The sequence below is a fragment of the Choloepus didactylus genome, chromosome 2, assembly GCF_015220235.1.
Source record: "Choloepus didactylus isolate mChoDid1 chromosome 2, mChoDid1.pri, whole genome shotgun sequence".
NCBI classification, from domain to species: Eukaryota; Metazoa; Chordata; class Mammalia; order Pilosa; family Megalonychidae; genus Choloepus; species Choloepus didactylus.
This window is the reverse complement of record NC_051308.1, coordinates 201,244,101-201,263,511: the sequence shown is the minus strand read 5'-3', so window position 1 is coordinate 201,263,511 and position 19,411 is coordinate 201,244,101. Positions and strand designations below refer to the sequence as shown.

General features: G+C 40.0%; 1 protein-coding gene across 4 annotated transcripts in view; it reads right to left on the bottom strand.

The window, feature by feature from the left end:
* The window catches only part of ATPAF1 (ATP synthase mitochondrial F1 complex assembly factor 1), a 53,446-nt gene extending 35,928 nt beyond the window's left edge, over nt 1-17,518 (bottom strand). Inside the window, exons 1-7 of one of the 4 annotated variants that reach the window (XM_037827307.1) lie at nt 17,068-17,518; nt 14,175-14,283; nt 11,782-11,832; nt 11,066-11,128; nt 5,172-5,222; nt 3,979-4,026; nt 1,365-1,460 (exon numbers count right to left, since the gene is read on the bottom strand). In XM_037827307.1, coding sequence (XP_037683235.1) covers nt 1,365-1,460; nt 3,979-4,026; nt 5,172-5,222; nt 11,066-11,128; nt 11,782-11,832; nt 14,175-14,283; nt 17,068-17,381 — 732 coding nt within the window. In that variant the 5' untranslated portion in view covers nt 17,382-17,518. The remainder of the gene's footprint in view (nt 1-1,364; nt 1,461-3,978; nt 4,027-5,171; nt 5,223-11,065; nt 11,129-11,781; nt 11,833-14,174; nt 14,284-17,067) is intronic. The other 3 variants (XM_037827305.1, XM_037827308.1, XM_037827306.1) reach the window with 3 other exon arrangements.
* Nucleotides 17,519-19,411: the final 1,893 nt, after the last annotated feature.

Below are 19,411 nucleotides of genomic sequence, written 5' to 3'. Positions count from 1 at the left end.
GCAAACAGCTGGAGAGTTTGCACATGGGCCAGATTTGTAATGTGCAGTTTTAAAATATAATCTGGGGAAAGGGGAGAGAAGAATGAGAACATAATAATTTCATGAAGAACGGACAGGACAGTCCTCAAGCCCAGGCTAGGAAGAAAGGCTGGTATCAGATGCATGGATTCAAAGCTCACATAAAGCTATAGTGTAGAAGGAAACAACCATATATTTAAAAAAAAAAAAGACTCCTGGGCTTTGTCCCTAAAATTTTGCAAGAGTCCTTTTAATTATCAATACTTAACTACTGTTAGGGTATTATTATTTCAGCCTCTAAGTTCTCCTGAGTATACCTCTTATACTGATTATTTTGACCATAATTGTTTTTAGATCCTTCTCTTATATTTCTGTATGAACTTCGTGAGGGCAGGGACCTTGTCTCATAGATCTCCAGGCTCTAGCATAGTTCCTGACACAATAGCATAATGGTTAAGTTCATAGTCTTTGGAGTCAGATAACCAGGGCTCAAACCCTCAGTTCTATCACTTATTAGCAGTGTGAACTAACTTCTTTGAACCTACTTTCTTCTCTGCAAACAGAAATAATAATAGTAACTATCTCATAAAACAATTGTGAGGATTAAATTAGTGTATATAAAACATGGTACACTGCAAACATAGTAAATGCTCAATAATTATTGTTGAATGAATTATAAAATAACAAAGTAAAGAGCTGCCTCTCATCTTATTTTGCACCCCCTTTACCCCAACTTCAAGGACATTATACATGCTTATTTTTGCCTGATTTGGCCCTCAAATATAGAATGCCAATCCTAGTCATAGTCTGGTTTCAAATTATGACTTATTTTTAAAACTTCAAATTCTTTGGATCTAACTTCTTAATCTAATATTTAGGAATACAAAAAAAAAAAAAAAGGAAGCAGGCAAAATAACATGGAAGCTGTGCATCTAGCACCTTGCAAGATGCTGGCTTGGTTAATAAAACATGTGTAAGGCATGGAGACTTACTCAAAGAGATTACAGGTTTTTTAGGTTAAAAAAAGATAACCGTCATAATTCATCCATGTTTGTTAAGTAAGGCACACACAGTAAGTGCTATAGAAATCTGGGAAAGAGATAGGAGAGAGCCAGAAGTAGTCAGAGGTGTTCCGGGGTCTTTTCCACTTTCTAGATAGTGAGTGGGGCCTTAAAAACTAAGGACTAGAATAAGTCCAAAACACAAAGCATGCCAATTCATTAGTGCCACAGTAAGTAGTGCTGTGAATTTGTAGATATTTTGTGCCCCTGAGCCTCATCAAGGGTTCCTAATCCAACCAATGGCTGGGTTCTCTTTTCTCTAGGGGAAGAACACAAGCTACCTACCTGAATATTGATAAGTGCAGTGAAGTGGAGTTCAGTACCTGTCCATTGTCCTACAAAAAACTCATAACCTTCCCTTCTTGGTAGTGCACACAGAAACTGTGAGAAACAGACACATAAAGAGAGAAGTGAATGGTTGAAGTCATTTGCTCTATGCCCCATCACCTGTACCAGTCTTTCTATTTTTTCAATATATTTAGTTTTTAAAATGTTTTCTAAAATTGAGAAATTCAGAGATGATAATATAATACTAATGTACTTCCCAACTGCCTAAGAAAGCAAGCTTTAGAGACACAATTGAAGCTTCCTCTATTCCCCATTGTGACCCCATGTCAGAGTAACATCTATCCTGTGTTTGGTGTCTATCATTCCCATTCACGTTTTTATACTTTTAATCTATATGTATAAATCCATGAACAAGATATACTACTGTTTGCATGTTTAAAAATTTTAAGTAAATCTCAGCAAACTGTTTGTATCTTTTTTCACTTCACATGCTTTTGAGATTTATCCATGTTGATAAATGTAACTCTAATTCATCCACATTCACTGTTGTATGGAATTCTATTGTAGAAATATGCCACAATTTATCTCTTCTCCTCTTAATGAATATTTGTGTTTTCTCTAATTTTTAAACTTTCTAATGCTTTTGAATTAACTTTTATTCCAATTATTTTAATTACTTCATCTTCTATCAGCTAAGACTGATACTGGAGCATGGCTCTAGACTAAATACCAAGAAATTATTAGTTTTATCCTTGAGATGTTTAAGATTGGGAGGAGTGGTGAAGAGAATGATGCCAGAACAAAACAAAGTATCATCAGTCCAATACACATTTGTCACAGAATTGTCTTCTTATTACCAACCATGTAGACTCCATCTTGTTATCATTAGGTAAGATAACCTCAAGGCCTACCTAATAGCTGACCTTCTGTTAGGGAAGAAAAAAAATTTTTTTAGAGCTTTATTTAGGTATTGTACTAGAAGTACAATAAATTGCACATATCTGAAGTACACAATTTGATAAGTTTTGATAGAAGTATACCGTGACACCATCACTACAATCAACATAATGAACCTATCTATCACTCCAAAAGTTTTCCTGAGCTCTTTTGTAATTCATCCCTCCCTCTCCCCAACCCTTTCCAGGCAACCATTGATTTGCTTTCTGTCAATAAAGATCAGTTTGTATTTTCTAGAATATTGTATATAAATGGAACCATAGAATATGTACTTTTTTTTGGTCTGGCTTCTTTCATTCAACATAATTATTTTGTGATTCATCTATGTTGCTGCATGTATCGATAGTTCATTACTTTTTATTTCTGAATAGTATTCCAATATGTATTATGTATATGTACACACAAACACACACTCCAACAATTTATGTACCTGTAATAGACATTTGGATTGCTTCCAGTATTTGGTTATTACAGATAAAGCTGCTATGAATGTTCATGTACAAGTACGGACATATGCTTTCATTTCTCTTGGAAAATCATCTAGCAGTGGGATGGCAGGGTATAAACTATCTGTATCTTTTTTACATACAGATAGCCAATTGCCTGACGATTATCTTTTCTCTACTTAATTACCTTGGCATTTGTTGAAAAACAACTGAACAAATATATATATATATATATGTTTGTCTGTTTCTGGATTCTCTATTCTGTTCCATTGACCTATATGTTTATCTTTATGCCAATATCACAATGTCTTCATTATTGTAGCTTCATAATAAAATCTTGAAATCAGGTAATGTAACTCCTCTAATTTTATTGTTCTTTTCCAAATTGTTTTGGCTATTCTGTGTTCTTTAAAACTTCAAATTAATTTTTAGAATAAGCTTGTCAATTTCTAAAATTAAAAATGCCTATTGGTAGTTTGATTGGGACTGTATTTAATCTAGAGATCAATTTGGGGAGAACCAACAACAATACTGAGTCTTGTAATCCAAGAACATGGTACATCTCTCCATTTATTTAGGTCTTTTTTTTTTTACATTATTTTATTGTGAAATATATATACAGAAATGATAACTTTCAAATTATGATTTAACAAGTAGAGAACAAATGTCAAAGAATGTTATGAGTTACAGTTCCACAATTTCAGTTATTTTATTTAGATCTTCTTTATATTCTTTCAGAAATGTTTGGAAAACTTGAGAACCGTAGTCAGCTGGAACACCCCACCATTCCCTTTCCCTTAGGCGTTCTGGCAGCTCATTACCCCAGCAACAACCTCCTAAGGGCTTTCAGGCACTTACTATCAAGAGAGAATGGCTAAAACTGCAAATGAAATGGCAATAAAACAAGAACTTAAAGAAGGATGAAAAGATTAAAGCCTCAGGAGCCTTTCACATGAAAATTAAGATCCAGATCAGAAAGGGCTGAAATGTGGCAGCGAGCTAAAAAGCCAGAGACATCTTAGGCCAAACCCATATGATTTCATAAGGCTAAAAATCTCACTGATTATTTGATCAGCATGTGAGCATTCTTGTTACATAAACAGAGCACTATAACATGTGAGATAGATAGGGTATGATGGTATTGGTAAGAAAATGCTCTTGCTTGGCACTGTTGATAAGCATTCCTCATATGGTCACTGGCAACTTACCGTTGGACAGGACTGAGCCCGGTTCCAGATCAAATCAAACTTCTCCTCCTATAAGTGGGAAAAGAATAAAATTAACTCACAAATAAGAAAATACAAAAGGCCACAATTACATTTAAATTCACCAAAACTGAATTCCAGAACTAAAATATACCTAAAACAATCTCTTAAGTTCTATCATTTACAAATCACCCTTATGACAGAAAGAGAGGAAAGACCGGATGTATGGTTTGCTGTTCAATATCAGAATTATGTGAGGAGGGATGCTTCCATATGCCCCAAACTCTCCAGGGAACTCTGACAAGGAAAAAAAGATCTATGTCAGAGACATCAACTCAGAGAGTCAGTCTGAGGAAAAGCTGCTCAATGAGTCAGAGATCTAAAATATGATGAAGAGTACAGCCCCTTTTGGCTATTGAATTCACAAAGAGCAAGGGAATATATGTGTTAAGAGGGAGAAAAAGGGAAAGCGATACCCTCACAACAACCAAAAGGCCTGACCTTACTCTTCTGTCTGTAAAGTTTCTGCCTTAATCTTACACATACACATGTAAGCCCTGTGTGTATGTGTGTGCTTGATATAAACTTAACCCAAGCTACTTCCTCTTCAGAGAAGAACAATTAAAGAATAGTGGATAAGCCAGTTTTTCAAATGCTTTCTTATGGTGGAGGTCAGCAGGGGGACAGCAAGCCAGAGTGAGTGAACAGCACCCTTTCCCAGGCACATACCTCAATGGTAAAGCAGTGGCTAGTGACTATCTACAAAACAGCAATTTTGATAAGGGAAAATCCAAGAAAATGCCACTTGCTAAGGGGAAATGGCAGCTCAGGTACAGGTCACTAATAGACAAAAGAAGGAAGCTATGCTAGAGGCCCCAACAGCTTAGTGGGAAAACACCCAAAAGAAATAAAAGACATTTGGAAATTGCTTGGCAACATGAACTTATACCATGCTCCCTTGTCAGAGACTCGCTTCAGAGATCTTTCTAAATCAGAAAGAGGGAAAACAAGAGCCATAAATATACCATATGGAGCTTCCAATCTTTGTTCTCAGGGCATAATAAAAATCCTTGGAGCTGTAAATGCAAGTTCTCAAGAGGCAATAAACATAGGAAAAGTAAAGGCAAAACTGCATCCTATGGTTACAACATTGACCTTCATGCTATAACACTTATTTTTCCCTCCAAACTACTTACAGGAATAACTGCGTAGACTGTATCTTTTGATGCAAAATACTGCTGCCAAATCTGTACAAAAAGAGAGAGTGTCTGTGATATGTTGGTAATTTTTTCAATGTGAGCCAAGAAATGGTGACAGCTTTCTTTGATCAGAGTAATATGCTATTTGATAATAGGGAAGAGAAATTCAATGTAATGCTTTTAATAACAGAACATGATTACAAAAAGGATTTAATATTATCCATGCTTCTTGATGATTTAACTGTAACTCTTAATAACAAACTCCTGTCAGAGAAATTGATTCTATGTCCTTGTTAATAATTCCTCCCAAGTGTGTGACAGACAGCTGCTTTTTGTTTTTTTTTTTCATCTCTTCTCTTTCCTCCCCCAAATCACATTTCCCCAATCAACTGATGGCCTTCTCAGAGAGCCAGGAGAGCAATCTTTCGGATTTCAGAGCCCACAGCGTGGAGTCAGGAGGACCTAGATGACAATCCCAGCTCCAGTCATTTACTGGGTATGCTACCTTGGGCAAACTGCTGAAACGCCCTAAATAACACCACCAAAATGGCAATAATGTCAACCTCACAGGATTGTTGTAAGGATTAACCGAAATAATGTGGGTTAGCATAGAACTTGGCACAGAGTAAGCAATATAAAAAAACGGTAGCTATTATTAGATATTATTACCTCCTTCTGCTTCCAGAAAGTCTTCCATATGAGGAAGAAATAGGCTCTGCTGGATCTGACTAGAGTACATGCCAATCAGAAGTCCTACCAAGGAATGAGGACATAGTTGACTTTCAAGAAGCAAATACCAAAAGGTAGGAAATATTCCCAAACAATCATTCTTCATTCAACAAACACTGGGGACAACAGAGGCAGAGAAACTAGCCTACAGAGGCTTACTGACTAGTGGGGGAGATAGATCCATATGTAAATGACCTTAATAGGAAAGCAGCATTTTTTTTTTTTTTTTTTTTTACCGAAGTGTTTAAGCCCCGCCCACAGTCGTCCGCCACACCAATACTACTTCTTTTTTTTTTTTAATCATCATTTTATTGAGATATATTCACATACCACGCAGACATACAAAACAAATTGTACTTTCGATTGTTTACAGTACCATTACACAGTTGTACATTCATCACCTAAATCAATCCCTGACACCTTCATTAGCACACACACAAAAACAACAAGAATAATAATTAGAGTGAAAAAGAGCAATTGAAGTAAAAAAGAACACTAGGTACCTTTGTCTGTTTGTTTGCTTCCCCTACTTTTCTACACATCCATCCATAAACTAGACAAAGTGGAGTTTGGTCCTTATGGCATTCCCAATCCCACTGTCACCCCTCATAAGCTACATTTTTATACAACTGTCTTCGAGATTCATGGGTTCTGGGTTGTAGTTTAATAGTTTCAGGTATCCACCACCAGCTACCCCAATTCTTTAGAACCTAAAAAAGGTTGTCTAAAGTGTGCGTAAGAGTGCCCACCAGAGTGATCTCTCAGCTCCTTTTGGAATCTCTCTGCCACTGAAGCTTATTTCATTTCCTTTCACATCCCCCTTTTGGTCAAGAAGATGTTCTCCATCCCACGATGCCGGGTCTACATTCCTCCCCGGGAGTCATATTCCACGTGGAAAGCAGCATATTTTAGGCAACTGAAGAGACGTATAAAGTACAGTAGCAGTTTACAGGATAACTTCTGACTAAAATGATCAAGGAAGACTACACAGAGGATGAGGCATATGGGCTCAACCTTGGAGGACAGGAAGATTGTTGGGAGTCAGAGATGGGGAGAGGAAGACTTCCCAGTCAAAGACAGTTACATGTGCAAAGGCACAGAAGACAATAAAGATAATGAGAGTAAAAAATATGGAGTGTATACATGATACAATGCTAAGTGATAAAAAGCAAGACACAATACTGTACATATACTATAAACACTATTAAAGGAAAAACATTCTTAAAACATACTGGAAACATCAAAATAACTGACTGGGGGTGGCTGGACTATGGGATTTTTTTCTTCTCCCTATTTTCTAATTTTTTTCCTGTAATTTCATCATATAATTTTATATTTAAAAATTCATTAAATAACAAAGGTGAAGAAGCAGAAACCTGTAAGATATCATAAGGAAATCCTGAGTTGTTGGATTTAACCAACAGAGATCAGAGTATGTGTTGGAAAAGAGTAGTATGAGGCCAGAGATGTAGATTGAGGCTGGATCACCAGGGCCTTGGGAACCAGCTTAAAGAATTCTGACTTCAGTTAGAGTTACTGGATGTTTTTGAGCAGGGAGCAGCCTGGTAAGAGTTGTGAGTAAGGAACATGAATCTGGTGGCTGTGTATAAAACAGACTGAAGAGGTGAGACTGGAGCCAGGGATACCAGTTGGAAAGTTACTGCAGAACCACAGTGATGATGGCCACTACCACCACCACTGATGATGATGATGATGATGATGACGATGAAGAAGAAGAAAAGCAACAGTAAGCATTTATTAAAAACTTACCATTTCCTAGGTACCATGCTAATCAATTTATGTAGATTATCAAATCTCATTCTTCTACAACTACAACTGGTATTAATACTTCCCCATTCTACTGATAAGGAAACTGAAGCTTATAGATATTTAATTACTGACCGAAGGTTACAAAAATAGTAAGGGGTGATGACAGGACTCAAACTCACATCTGTCTAACTCCAGAGTCTTTTTACCACTATATTAGTTGCACGCTTCCCTACCCTCCATCCTAGTAAAAGACAGAAAGAAGTCAAAACCCTAGCTATAACGACCCTCTAATCATCTTGTAATACATGCTGATCAACATAAGAAGGATCAGATGTGGAGGTATGAAAGGCCAACTCTCATCACTGGGAAAATGAGTGACAGCATTTGTTCTAGAATCATAAAATTCGGTCAAAAAGGACCTACGAAGCCATTTGGTCTGCTGGATAGTACCACAACAAATGATACCATACAGTCCTTGGAAACTTCTAGAGTGAGATGGTAGCTATTTCCCAAAGCAACACATACCAAAAGCTGACTTTCCCATCTGGGCCATTAATTCTATTCTTTTCTATTTTCTAATGGATCTTGTGCCATCAACTATTATATCTTTCTTCTCCTTTTAATCTCTCCTTCTCCACCAGTACCCTCCCCCTATATTCAGATATTCCACACCTTAAAAATCCCTGTGTCAACACTGACCCTCCTTGAATTTTATTGCCTTTTTCCCACTGTCCAGTAAATAGTAAATTCTTAAAATAGTTTACATTCACCTGAGCAACCCACAATCATTTCACTTTTATCCCTTTCCCTGCTCCCCATACTATACCCAGTGATCATTTTATCATACCTGACCCTGTTTGGCCTCTGTACATCTCATGTGTCAACCACTTCCCGACCTTTCTAATTGTTCCTTCTCAGATTCCTTCACTGGCCCCTTTTCCTTCTCCTCAGCCTTAATTGTTGTATCCTCCAGGTTCCATCCCTTCATGGGGTGGTTGTGAGAATGTAATGAAATACTGCATATGAAGTGGTAGGCACAGTACCTGACACATAATAAACTGTTTTCTTGCTCTCTCCCATGACTGCAACTACCCTCTATATGCCAATGACTCCCAAAGTCATTCATTAATTTGAAAGACATTTACTAAACACATACTACTCTATAAGCCAGGCACAGAGGACAAAGACCTAAAAACACCATCTCTTTCCCTGAAAAGCTCACGGTCTAGCATCTGGTGTTAGTCAACAGAATTACAGCATGACACACTCAGACCCAAGGGTGATTTGAGGGCTGAGAAGCGGCACCTCACCCAGGCTGGGGAAGGAGTGCCAGAGGAGGAAACACTTGAGCTGTAGCCTGAAGAATGATCAGGAGTTAGCCAGGTGAACAGGGAGGTTGGGAAAATAAACAGGTAGGATAGGAGGAGATAAGAGACAAGTTCTAAGGTAGGGAATGACAGCATTAGCAAAGGCATAGAAGTCAGGGAAGGCATCATAGCCAAGGTGACACCTGAGTGAACTGGTGTTGAAGAATGGGTCATTCTCCCTTAGAGCTGCTCTGTTTTGTCAACATTTTTTTAAAAATACGGGGCCTCAACAAAAGACACTAATAAAGGTATAGTGTAACCAACACAAAGCACAAAAGAACTATTACCTTCTAGGACCTGGGCAGACCACTCTATTATATTAATGCAGCCTAAGATTACTTTGCTTTTATTTATTTATTTTTTAGCAGCATGTCAAAACATTGTCTTCTCATTTTAAGGATGGCTTATTTTGATTTAACTTGTGATATCAACAGATACTTTATGAATCAACACTGAAATTTATGAGACTGGTATATATTTCTTAACATAGTTGACCTTGTTACTCAAAAATTATTTCAATGAGCACAAATTTGTATCTAAAATCCTAGGTCTCCATGATAACTGTCATAGTATCAGGCCTCCTGGACTTGGCTTCTCTCTCCCCAAAAAGACAGGCTTGGTACCCACTTGTTTCCAAAGGCACAATTTGAGGTCTCCTTGAGATTTTGTATAAGCCTCTATTAACAGAAGTCAGAACCCTATAGTGTTCTTATTTATTTTTGTGTCTGTTTCTCCAGTAGGCTGAAATTCTTTGAAGGTAGGATCCTCTCATTTATCTGTGTTTGGCACAGAGCCTGACATTTAACAGGTATTCATAAAATGCTTGCTGAAATGAATGATACAGACTGAATGATGTAGCACCCAAAGGAAAACTCATGGCAATTGGTACAACTTCCTGTAACAGAATATGATGCAGGGTCAAACAGACATGGGTCTGAGTCCCAGCTTGGGCACTGATGAAGTTACTTAATCTTTTAAGGTCACAATTTCATAATCACACATACTTCATGGGGTGGTTGTGAGAATGTAATGAAATACTGCATATGAAGTGGTAGGCACAGTACCTGACACATAATAAACTGTTTTCATTATTATTTTGGTCCTTTCAATATACCTAAAATATAATTCATGGAATTACAAGGAATGCCAGTAAGTAGCTTGTTATAGTCTAATTAGAGAGAAAAGAATCACAACATGAAAATGTAAATAGCAATGCAGAACAAGATATATAGAATAACCAGATAGGTAGGATAGCTCATGAGTGCTTTGAAGGAGGGAGTCCAGAAAGCTTCATGCAGAAGTTCCTATAATAAAGAGCTTTGAATGACAAGAACAGGAATCTGGGAAGTCACTGAATATTTGTGAGAGGGTTACTAACATAATATTTATTTTTACTCATTTATTTAAAAACACAAATGTAGCACTTACTCTGTGCCAGGCACTGTTCTAAATGCTTTACAAATATTAACTCATTAAGTTCCCCAAATAACTCCATGAAGTAAGTACTATTATTATCTCCATTTTACAGATAGGGAAACTAAGGCACAGAGAAGTTAACTAATTTGTCCAAGTCATAAAGCTAGTAAGTGGCAGATTTAAAACTGGCAGCTTGTCCTAGAGTCTGTGTTCTTAAGCAATACTCTATGCTTCTTCAAAGTGAAAGCAGAACTTTAAGAAGAACTGAATGGTGAAGAATTGATAGGTAGAGTGGGAGTGGGAGAAATAGGAGCAGGGAAACCTATTTGGAGGTGGTACAGGAATCCAGGTATAGAGTACTGATAATTCTAAATAAGATTTGGACAGAAGAAATGAAAAAGAAAGGGCAAATGTGAGTTGATCAGACATAGAAGAGTAAGACCAAGAAAGACAAGTTTTTTCATGTCACTGTTCATGTAATTCATCATCTTGCCTTTTATGACTACCTTTCATTTTGGCTAGAGAAAGGTTTCAGGAAATGTATGATTCTGATTTGGTTCACAGAGCACACATTTTCATAAAGTACACCAACTCATTTTCATTCATTACCTGTTTTATTTCTTCTGCAGTTTTGTCTTTCACCATTTCAATGTTAAAGATTGAACTGAGAGTCTGAAAGAGAAAATTAAAGGCAACTGACACCCAGAATTAAAAAAAAATAAAACAGCTTGACTCTATCTCTAAGGCTTATAGGAAGCAATACGTCAGGACAGTGAAACGATATGCAATAAGTAGAGAACAAGTATAAGAAAACCTGTATGCTCAGGGAAAGTGAGTCCTTAAGCCCAGGCAGGTTTTCAAGGTTCTGTCTCTGGGGAGTATTTATAGGCTACCATGTAATTCCCAAATTCTTCACATCCCACCAATGAGCTTTGCAGCAGTTTGAGGCTGGTAAGAGGAAGAGGAAGCTTGACTGTTATTTTAAATTTAACTACTCTTCTATCAGGGGTGGCGTGGCTCCGGAAAAAACAGTGTGTGTGTGTGTGTGTGTGTGTGTGTGTGTGTGTTTTAAATTAGTACCCATAGAAAGGAAGGTTGTCCCTGTATTTCTTCATATTCCCTCTAGCACCCCTAGGATACAGACTATGTTAGGGATCATATCAAGGACACAAAACAGTCTAGGAATATTTCTCATCTCTAGAGTTTGAAAACAACCTTACAGAAAATCACTGAACCACAGAATGTATGTTCAAATTTGCAGCCTCTTGTTATAGATGTTCCTTATGACTTCAGAATTGGATCTCTATATTTAACCAGAAACCTACCTTGTCCTTAGTGAATCCTCTGCTCATAGATTGTTTCCCCAAGGCGTCTGTCTGAAATACATGATGAGACAAGTTTATTAACCTACAAATTTCATTTGTTAAAAATCTGTGGTAGAAAGTTATTCCCCAAAAGTTGTAAAATACGTTTGTCATAGGAAGCTGAACTTGTTCACCAATTTTGTGATGATTAATGCACTGACTACTGATCTCGTTCTAATTAGCTCAACCAGTTATTAAAAGACTGAGTGGAGGAACAGTGTGAAGAGGCAACAACGACCCCCGGACTAACCAAAGCCCGTACACCACTGCACCCCCATGTCCAGTGCCTACATCCCATCACTGTTGCTACCATGCCCAAGAGAAAGGCTGAAGGGGATGCTACAGGAGGTAAAGCCAAGGTAAAAGATGAACCACAGAGAAAATCTGCAAGGTTATCTACTTAACATGCTCCTCCAAAGCCAGAACCCAAGCCTAAAAAGGTCCTTGCAAAGAAGGGAGAGAAGGTAGCAAACAGGAAAAGGGGGAAAGCTGATACTGGCAAAGATGGGGATAACCGCAGAAAATGGAGATACCAAAACAGACCAGGCACAGAAAGCTGAGGTGCTGGAGATGCCAAGGGAAGTGAGTGCATTTTTGATAACTGTATGCTTTTGATGACTGTACAGTTTGAAATACTTTTTTTTAAGTTTTAAAAAATGCAGAACTTTGCTTCACTTTTTTTTAAAGCTATGTTGTTAGCACACAGAACACTTCATTGTTGTTTTTTGGGAAAGTGGCAAATGTCACTAATAGAATGTCTCCAAAGCTGGATTGATACGGGAAAAAACACCTTTCCCCTCTAGTTTTGAGAGACTTCCTCTTTACTCCCAGGAGATGGGATTCCCTGATGTTGATGTACATTAGCCACCTTGGCACAAATGCCTTGTGGTATGGAAAACCTAAAATTTGTTTTTATGTCTTCATGCCCTCTTCTCCCTCTCAGCCTTCAGCATAGACTTGACGCCTATAAACATGTTGGGGCCTGACTCCCAAAAATTGGTTCCTAAAATGTCAGGCAATCTGGACCTACCAGTGATGCCCCTGAGATGGCATCCCACAAAAGAGCAGCGAGTCCTTGTTTAGATTGTGGATCTTCAACCTGATAATTCTGCCATTTTCATTTTATTTACTAAAAGTCAGGATTGGCTCGTGAAAAGTTGTCATTGAACAATATGCTAAATGTGAAATGTCAACCCTCACTCTAAACTTTCCCTGCTTAGAGCATCAAATGAAGACTTCATTGGGTTTTATAGTGGCTTTCTGATTTTGGTAGTACACTGAAGAAGGGAGTTTGAAAGTTGCATACTGTTAGTGATTGTCTGCCCATGTCCTGTCTGAAATACCATGAATGTTTATGAAAAGTATCTTTAATAAAGCTGGATACAGTTTGGCTTGGGGAGAAAAAAAAAGACTAAGTAAAGACTCTTAAAAATTAGGATACCCAAGGCAAAAGAAAAGTTATTTTCCAAGCAAAATAAATATCTCTAACTTCACTTTAAAACACAATGTCGAATCCCAATTTTCCACTGTAACTACCTCATTCCACACTCTGGGCAGCCTATGGATTACTGCACAATCTTCCTGGTTTCAGCCTTTCCTGACTCCAATTTGCTCTGTCCAACACCTTCGATTAGTGTTTTCAAATCATAGGTTGTAAATCAATTTAGTGGATTGTGGCCAGGGTTTTTTAGAAGATGAAAAAGAATAGCAAACACTAAGAATATGGAGTAGAAGTAAGCATTGTTTTGTAAAAATTTTGTTTCAATTATAATCATACACATATGTGTATCTTGAATTGCAATGTCAAATATATTTCTTGCCGTGGGTCATGGTCAAAAAGTTTGAAAAACACTGCATTAGATAAATCTTCCTATATACTGTTTTCAAGTTGCTCTTCCCCAACTTTGATTCTTATTTAAGGAGAATAATGGCTAATATATAATAAGCACTTATTATGTGACAAGGGCTGTGCTAAAGAGCCTTACATGTAATTATATCATTCAATCTTCAGCATATCAGGTAGGTACTGTTATTCTTCCTTTTTTACAGATAAGCAAACTGAGGGACAGAGAAGTTAAATAATTTTCCTACAGTTACCCAGCTAGTAAGTAGAAGAACTAGGATTCAGTTCCTGGCACCTGGCTCCACCATTACCACAGTACTTTGCCCAGAAATAACAGCATATCCTTTTTTTTTTTTCATATTAAACTTGTAGCCTAGTAGAGAAAGGCTATGTTTACTTCATTTACCTGGCCTATCAATGTGTCCACTTTCAGAATAAGGGTCCCAGGGGTGTGAGTGGGATGGGTGGAACACTGGTGAGTCAACAACACAAACACAAGGGCATTCCTTACCTTCTGCTCCACACATTTGATGAAGTCTCCTTGCTTGGAGTGCCCCACTGGCTGCTTCCAAAGCTCACTGCGCTTTTCCAGGCGGGACTCAAAAGCAGCTGGGTCAGACCTGATTAAAGATAAATCAAAGGTTAAGCTACCTGGGTCTTTTCCAATTTTGAAATAACAAAGTATCATGTTCCAGCTCCACAGTAGGGATACAGACATTCAGAGAGGCTGAAGGATTTGCCTTAGTTACTTATGACCCGGCCCAGTCTTAGAAATCAAGAAAATGGAAAAAGAAATCCAATTTTTCAATTGTTGTCAATCCTCAAGGGGCCTATGTAGCATTTTTCTCCTGCAGGCTATTCCCCAGGATGACACAGGGTTTGATCCCTCAGAGGTACTTAGAATTAGAATTCTTAAGATAGAAAGAGGACTTTGAGGTCATCTGGCTGGGTCAACTCCTCAGGCAGGATTCTACAGCATTCCTACTAGGTATCAAGCATTTACCTGAACATATCCAGTTCTTGGATGTCTTTTATTATGAAAACATTCTGGGCCAAAATCCATCTCTCTTAACTTTCATCCTTAGAAGCAAGAGAAAATGTCCAATTCCTTCTATATGAATACTTGAAAATTACTATTATGTCAGCCTCTAAGTTTCTTTTCTCTATGTTAAATTTCCTTTTTTTTTTTTTTTTCCAACCCCTTCTTCCTGTGTAATTTGAGCAGCTTTCCTCCCTGCAGCCTTGCTCTCTGGACACCCTCCAGTTTGTCTACACCCTAAACACAATGGGGTGCCTGGGGCTACATCTAATCCTCCCAGCTCACCAAAGCAAAGTGTGATGCCAAAACCCAGATGCTGGGCTGGAATGGAGTTAGGAGGGTGCACAGTCTGTCCTGCTGCTGGTTCATACTGAGAATGTGGCTGGTCCTCCAAGAGCCCAGAATTTAATGAGTATGCCCCAGCCCTAACCAATCAGAATCACAATTCCTTTTTAAACACCCAATGACATCCTACCTGTTTGGTCCTGGGCCCTAAGGCCAGGCCCTGTCTTGTCATTTCCCTTAACTTGGTCCGGGTTCTGGTGACAGTTCTTTGGCCCTGCTTTGGTATCTCCCTTTCCTCCACCTTAACCTCATGATCTTATCCTTTTTGCATCCACACGGCTTTCCCTCCCATCTCCCCTACTCTTGTCTTACTCAGTTTCTTCTGTGACTTATCCTTTCCCTTCTACTTTTCATTCATTCAACAAACTTTACTTGGTATTTATTACCTGTTGGTTACCCTTCTGGGCTCTGGGGATACAAAAAATAAATATCTCAAGGAGCTTAGTATCTAGTGGGAGAGATAGACATGCAAATAAGTACATTAAAGTGCTATTAGTGTTATGAAAATTTGCTCAACCATTCCCAAGAAGTCAAGGTGGTTTCATGCCTCTGTACTTCTGCATATGCTGCTGCTCCCCGAACTGGAACATCCCTCTCCCCCATTCCTTTGTGCTAGAGTAGGTTCTCAAAGGAAATTTTGGTAAGAGATAAGGCTAGAGAGACTGGCAGGGACTGAAGCATGAGGGCCTTTCATGGAACACTAAGGAATCTGGACATTATCCAGAGGTCAGTAGAGGGTGCCTTGGAAAGCTGACTCTTTAGGAGATAACACAGCATGTGTAAATGATGGGAATGATCTAGAAGGGAAGATGAGCAAAACCAGTTATTCACTTATTCATGAGTAAAAGTGAGTGGAAGTTGATGAAGTGTTCTGAATGTGAGTAGACAACTCCTCTGAGATGCCTGTCTGTGAAAGAGATCAAAGAGAGAAGACTGCTGGGGAATGCAGGTCAAGGAAAGTTTTTAAGATAACAGATACTTGAGCATATCTGAATGTTGGTAGAAGAAGGGCAAAATTCTCATTTATTCCATCATTTTTTCAAAAAGTGAGAGCAATGAGATGGATTGGGGTGGAGGGGTCTAAGACGGATTGGGGTGGAGGGGTCTAAGACTGGAAGTGGAAAGATTAGTTAGAGGATGACTATAATAGTAAAGGCTGAAGATGATGGAGGAGTAAATTAAGGCAGTGGAAGCAGAGAGAAGACATAAGGCAAGAAGTTAAAGTACTATTTCTGGTTTCCTCTCATAAGACAACTGCCTGACTAACCTGCCAAATTCTCTCAAGCCCCTTTCATTTCACCTTCCCTCTTGACCTCTTGAGACCCTCCCATCCCCCCTCATACCCACCCCAACTCCCTCCATTTTCCAGGCCCTTTCCTCTGGAAGCTGATGGTAGACTCTGGATCAAGAGTCAGGTAACCTAAATTCTAGACCCCCATCAGCTGTGTGACCTTTGGCAAGTCTTTTACTCTCTCTTAACCCAGTTTCCTCATGTTAATGAGAGTATTCCATTTACGATCAAGTTGTGACATTATTAGTCTTTGATATCCTCCTTCCACCCCCAATATCCTTTCCTTGCAGTCTGGGTACTCAGCTAAGAGCATGGGAAACCAAATTGTGGGCTAGGCCTTAACTAACTCAGTGTGACCTTGAGCAAGTCAAGTGCTGTCTCCTGAAAGCTCTATTTTTCCATTTCTATAGGGTCTTGAACTGCCTGACTCAGGGGGCTGTCTTAAGAGTGCTTCTCAGCATACTGAGTGCTAAAAGCATAAAGACAACTGGGGATAGAGCCAGGGATTTGCAGACACACCCAGCTCTGACACTAACTTGCTGTGAGATCTTGGGCAAGCGACCCAGCCTTTCTGGGCTTCAAATATATAATCTGCAAAGTGGGGACAGTAATAACGCCCACCTCGCGGGGTTGTGGGAAGGCCTGAGAGGGCCTGGCACGCCAGAAGTCCGCGCCCTGCGCCGCCTCCCCCATTTCCCTCCCCCGAGCCAGCAGGCCCCCGACCCGCACCTGCGCAGCTGCTGGATCTTGTCACGGTAGCGGTCGTAAAAGGGGTTGGATTCGAGCTCGGCCCCGACCCCGCTGCCATCGGAGTCCCCTGTGGGCCGGTCCGAGCCGCGGCGCACCGGGAACACGCGCAACTGCGCGGGTGACACGAGCCCCAGGCCTGGGGCGCGGCTGCGCACGGTGCAGAGACCCCGGTAGAGGCCGGCCACCTGCAGGACGGCCGGGCCTGCACCCCCCGCCAGAGCTGCCATGGCCGCCCCCGCCTCCTCCTCCTCAGGTGGGTCGGCAGCGGCCGGGGGCCCGCGCGCCAGCTCCATCGCTCTCCGGGTCCGCCGCGCTCGCCTTCCGGTACCGAGGTTCCGCGCGCCCAACGTTCCGGGAGCCGGGTAAAACCAAGGCAAGGCGGGGCGGGGAGGAGGGGACTCACTCCTCCCGCCCCTGCCCCGCGCGCTGCCGCCGCTCTGTGGACCACAGCCCGCCTCCTCCCGGGAGCCTGCCCAGATTCACGCCCTCTCGCTCCGGACCAGCAGCCTCTGCGCGCCGAGTCTCCTTTTGAAAGCCCGTGCGGCACGGAGCTTGCTCCCAATTACATTCTTTTGACTCTCGCTGTAGTAGCCGTCCTTCAGCATCCAAGGGCCCTTTCGTCAACTATAATCACAGCAGCAGCTTCGCTTTCCTGAGCATTTCTATGTATAGGATACTTTATCTGCTTCATACGCTGTGAGGCAGGTATTATCATTTTACATATGAGAAAACCGAGACTGACAGTTATTAAGTGACTTGCGCAAGTTTTTACCAAGGGCTGAACTTTTTCCGGGATGCCAGGTGTCTCCGAAGCCTTGTTTCTTTACACCCTGATATCCGCCTTGAGTTTTAGGAAAACAGACCTACTCTACTCTCCCAAATAGACACCGCGATTTGTCCTTGACAAGTCTTTACTCAGGCTGTTTCTGATCTCTGGAATGCTCTTTCCTCCCTCTCAACCCACATATCACCATCCTTTTTATCCCCTGAATCAACTGTGAATTCCTGGTTGTGTGCTAGGAACAGTGTGGTGGATTCTGAAATTAATAAGTCCTTTAAGTATGCTGTGTTGGTTGGTATCTGCTTCAGGGACCCTCCACTTGCTGTTTATCTCTGCTTGGTTTCTTGTCCTCATCATCTTTCAGGGCTGAGTCCACATGTCGTTACTTCAAAGGAAACTTTCTTGATGCACCCCCATCCCTTTTTATTCTATTTTTTAAAATGCAATTTTATTGAAATATATTCACATACCATACAATCATCCAAAGTGTACATTTGTTCACAATACCATCATATAGTTGTGCATTCATCACCAAATCAATTTTTGAATATTTTCATTACACCAAAAAATAAAAATAAGAATAAAAATTAAAGTAAAAAAGAACAACTAAAACATCCCATACCCCTCCTCCCCCCCAATATTCATTTAATTTTTGTCCTCATTTCTGCACATTTGTCCATACACTGGGTAAAGGGAGTGTGAGCCATAAGGTTTTCACAATCATATGGTCACACCATATAAGCTATATAGTTATACGATTGTCTTCAAGAATCAAGGCTACTGGGATGTAGTTCAACAGTTTCAGGTGTTTCCTTCTAGCTATTCTAATAAACTAAAAAGGGATATCTATATAATACGTAAGAGTTATTTCCAGGATGACCTCTCGACTTCATTTGAAATCTCTCAGCCATTGAAACTTTATTTTGTTTCATTTCTCTTCCCCCTTTTGGTCCAGAATGCTTTCTCAATTGTATGATGACGGGTCCAGGCTCATCCCGGGGAGTCATTGCCCCACGTTGCCAGGAAGATTTACACTCCTGGGAGTCAGGTCTCACATAGAGGGGAGGGTAGTGAGTTTACCTGCCAGGTTGGCTTAGAGAGAGAGGCCACATCTGAGCCACGAAAGAAGTTCTGTAGGGGTGACTCTCAGGCACAATTAATTATAAGTAGGCTTAGCCTCTCCTTTGCAGTAATAAGCTTCATAAGGGCAAGCCCCAAGATTGAGGGTTCAGCCTACTAAATTGGTAGTCCCCAGTGCTTGTGAGAATATCAGGATTTCCCCCGCTGGGGATGTTTAATATTTCCACATTATCCCCCAGCCCCTCAAGGGGGCTTTGCAAATACTTTTTATTCTCTGCCCAAATTATTCTGGGGTGTATTGGGGCTTCATGCTAACCTGTACAAATCAACCATGTCTCACTCCCTATTCTAGGTTCCAAATGGAACCTTCAGCATGTTATGGTTTTTGAGTAAACTGACCATATGAGTTAAATTATATAGTGTACTACAGAAAATATAGATTTTGCACCAAATAAACATCTT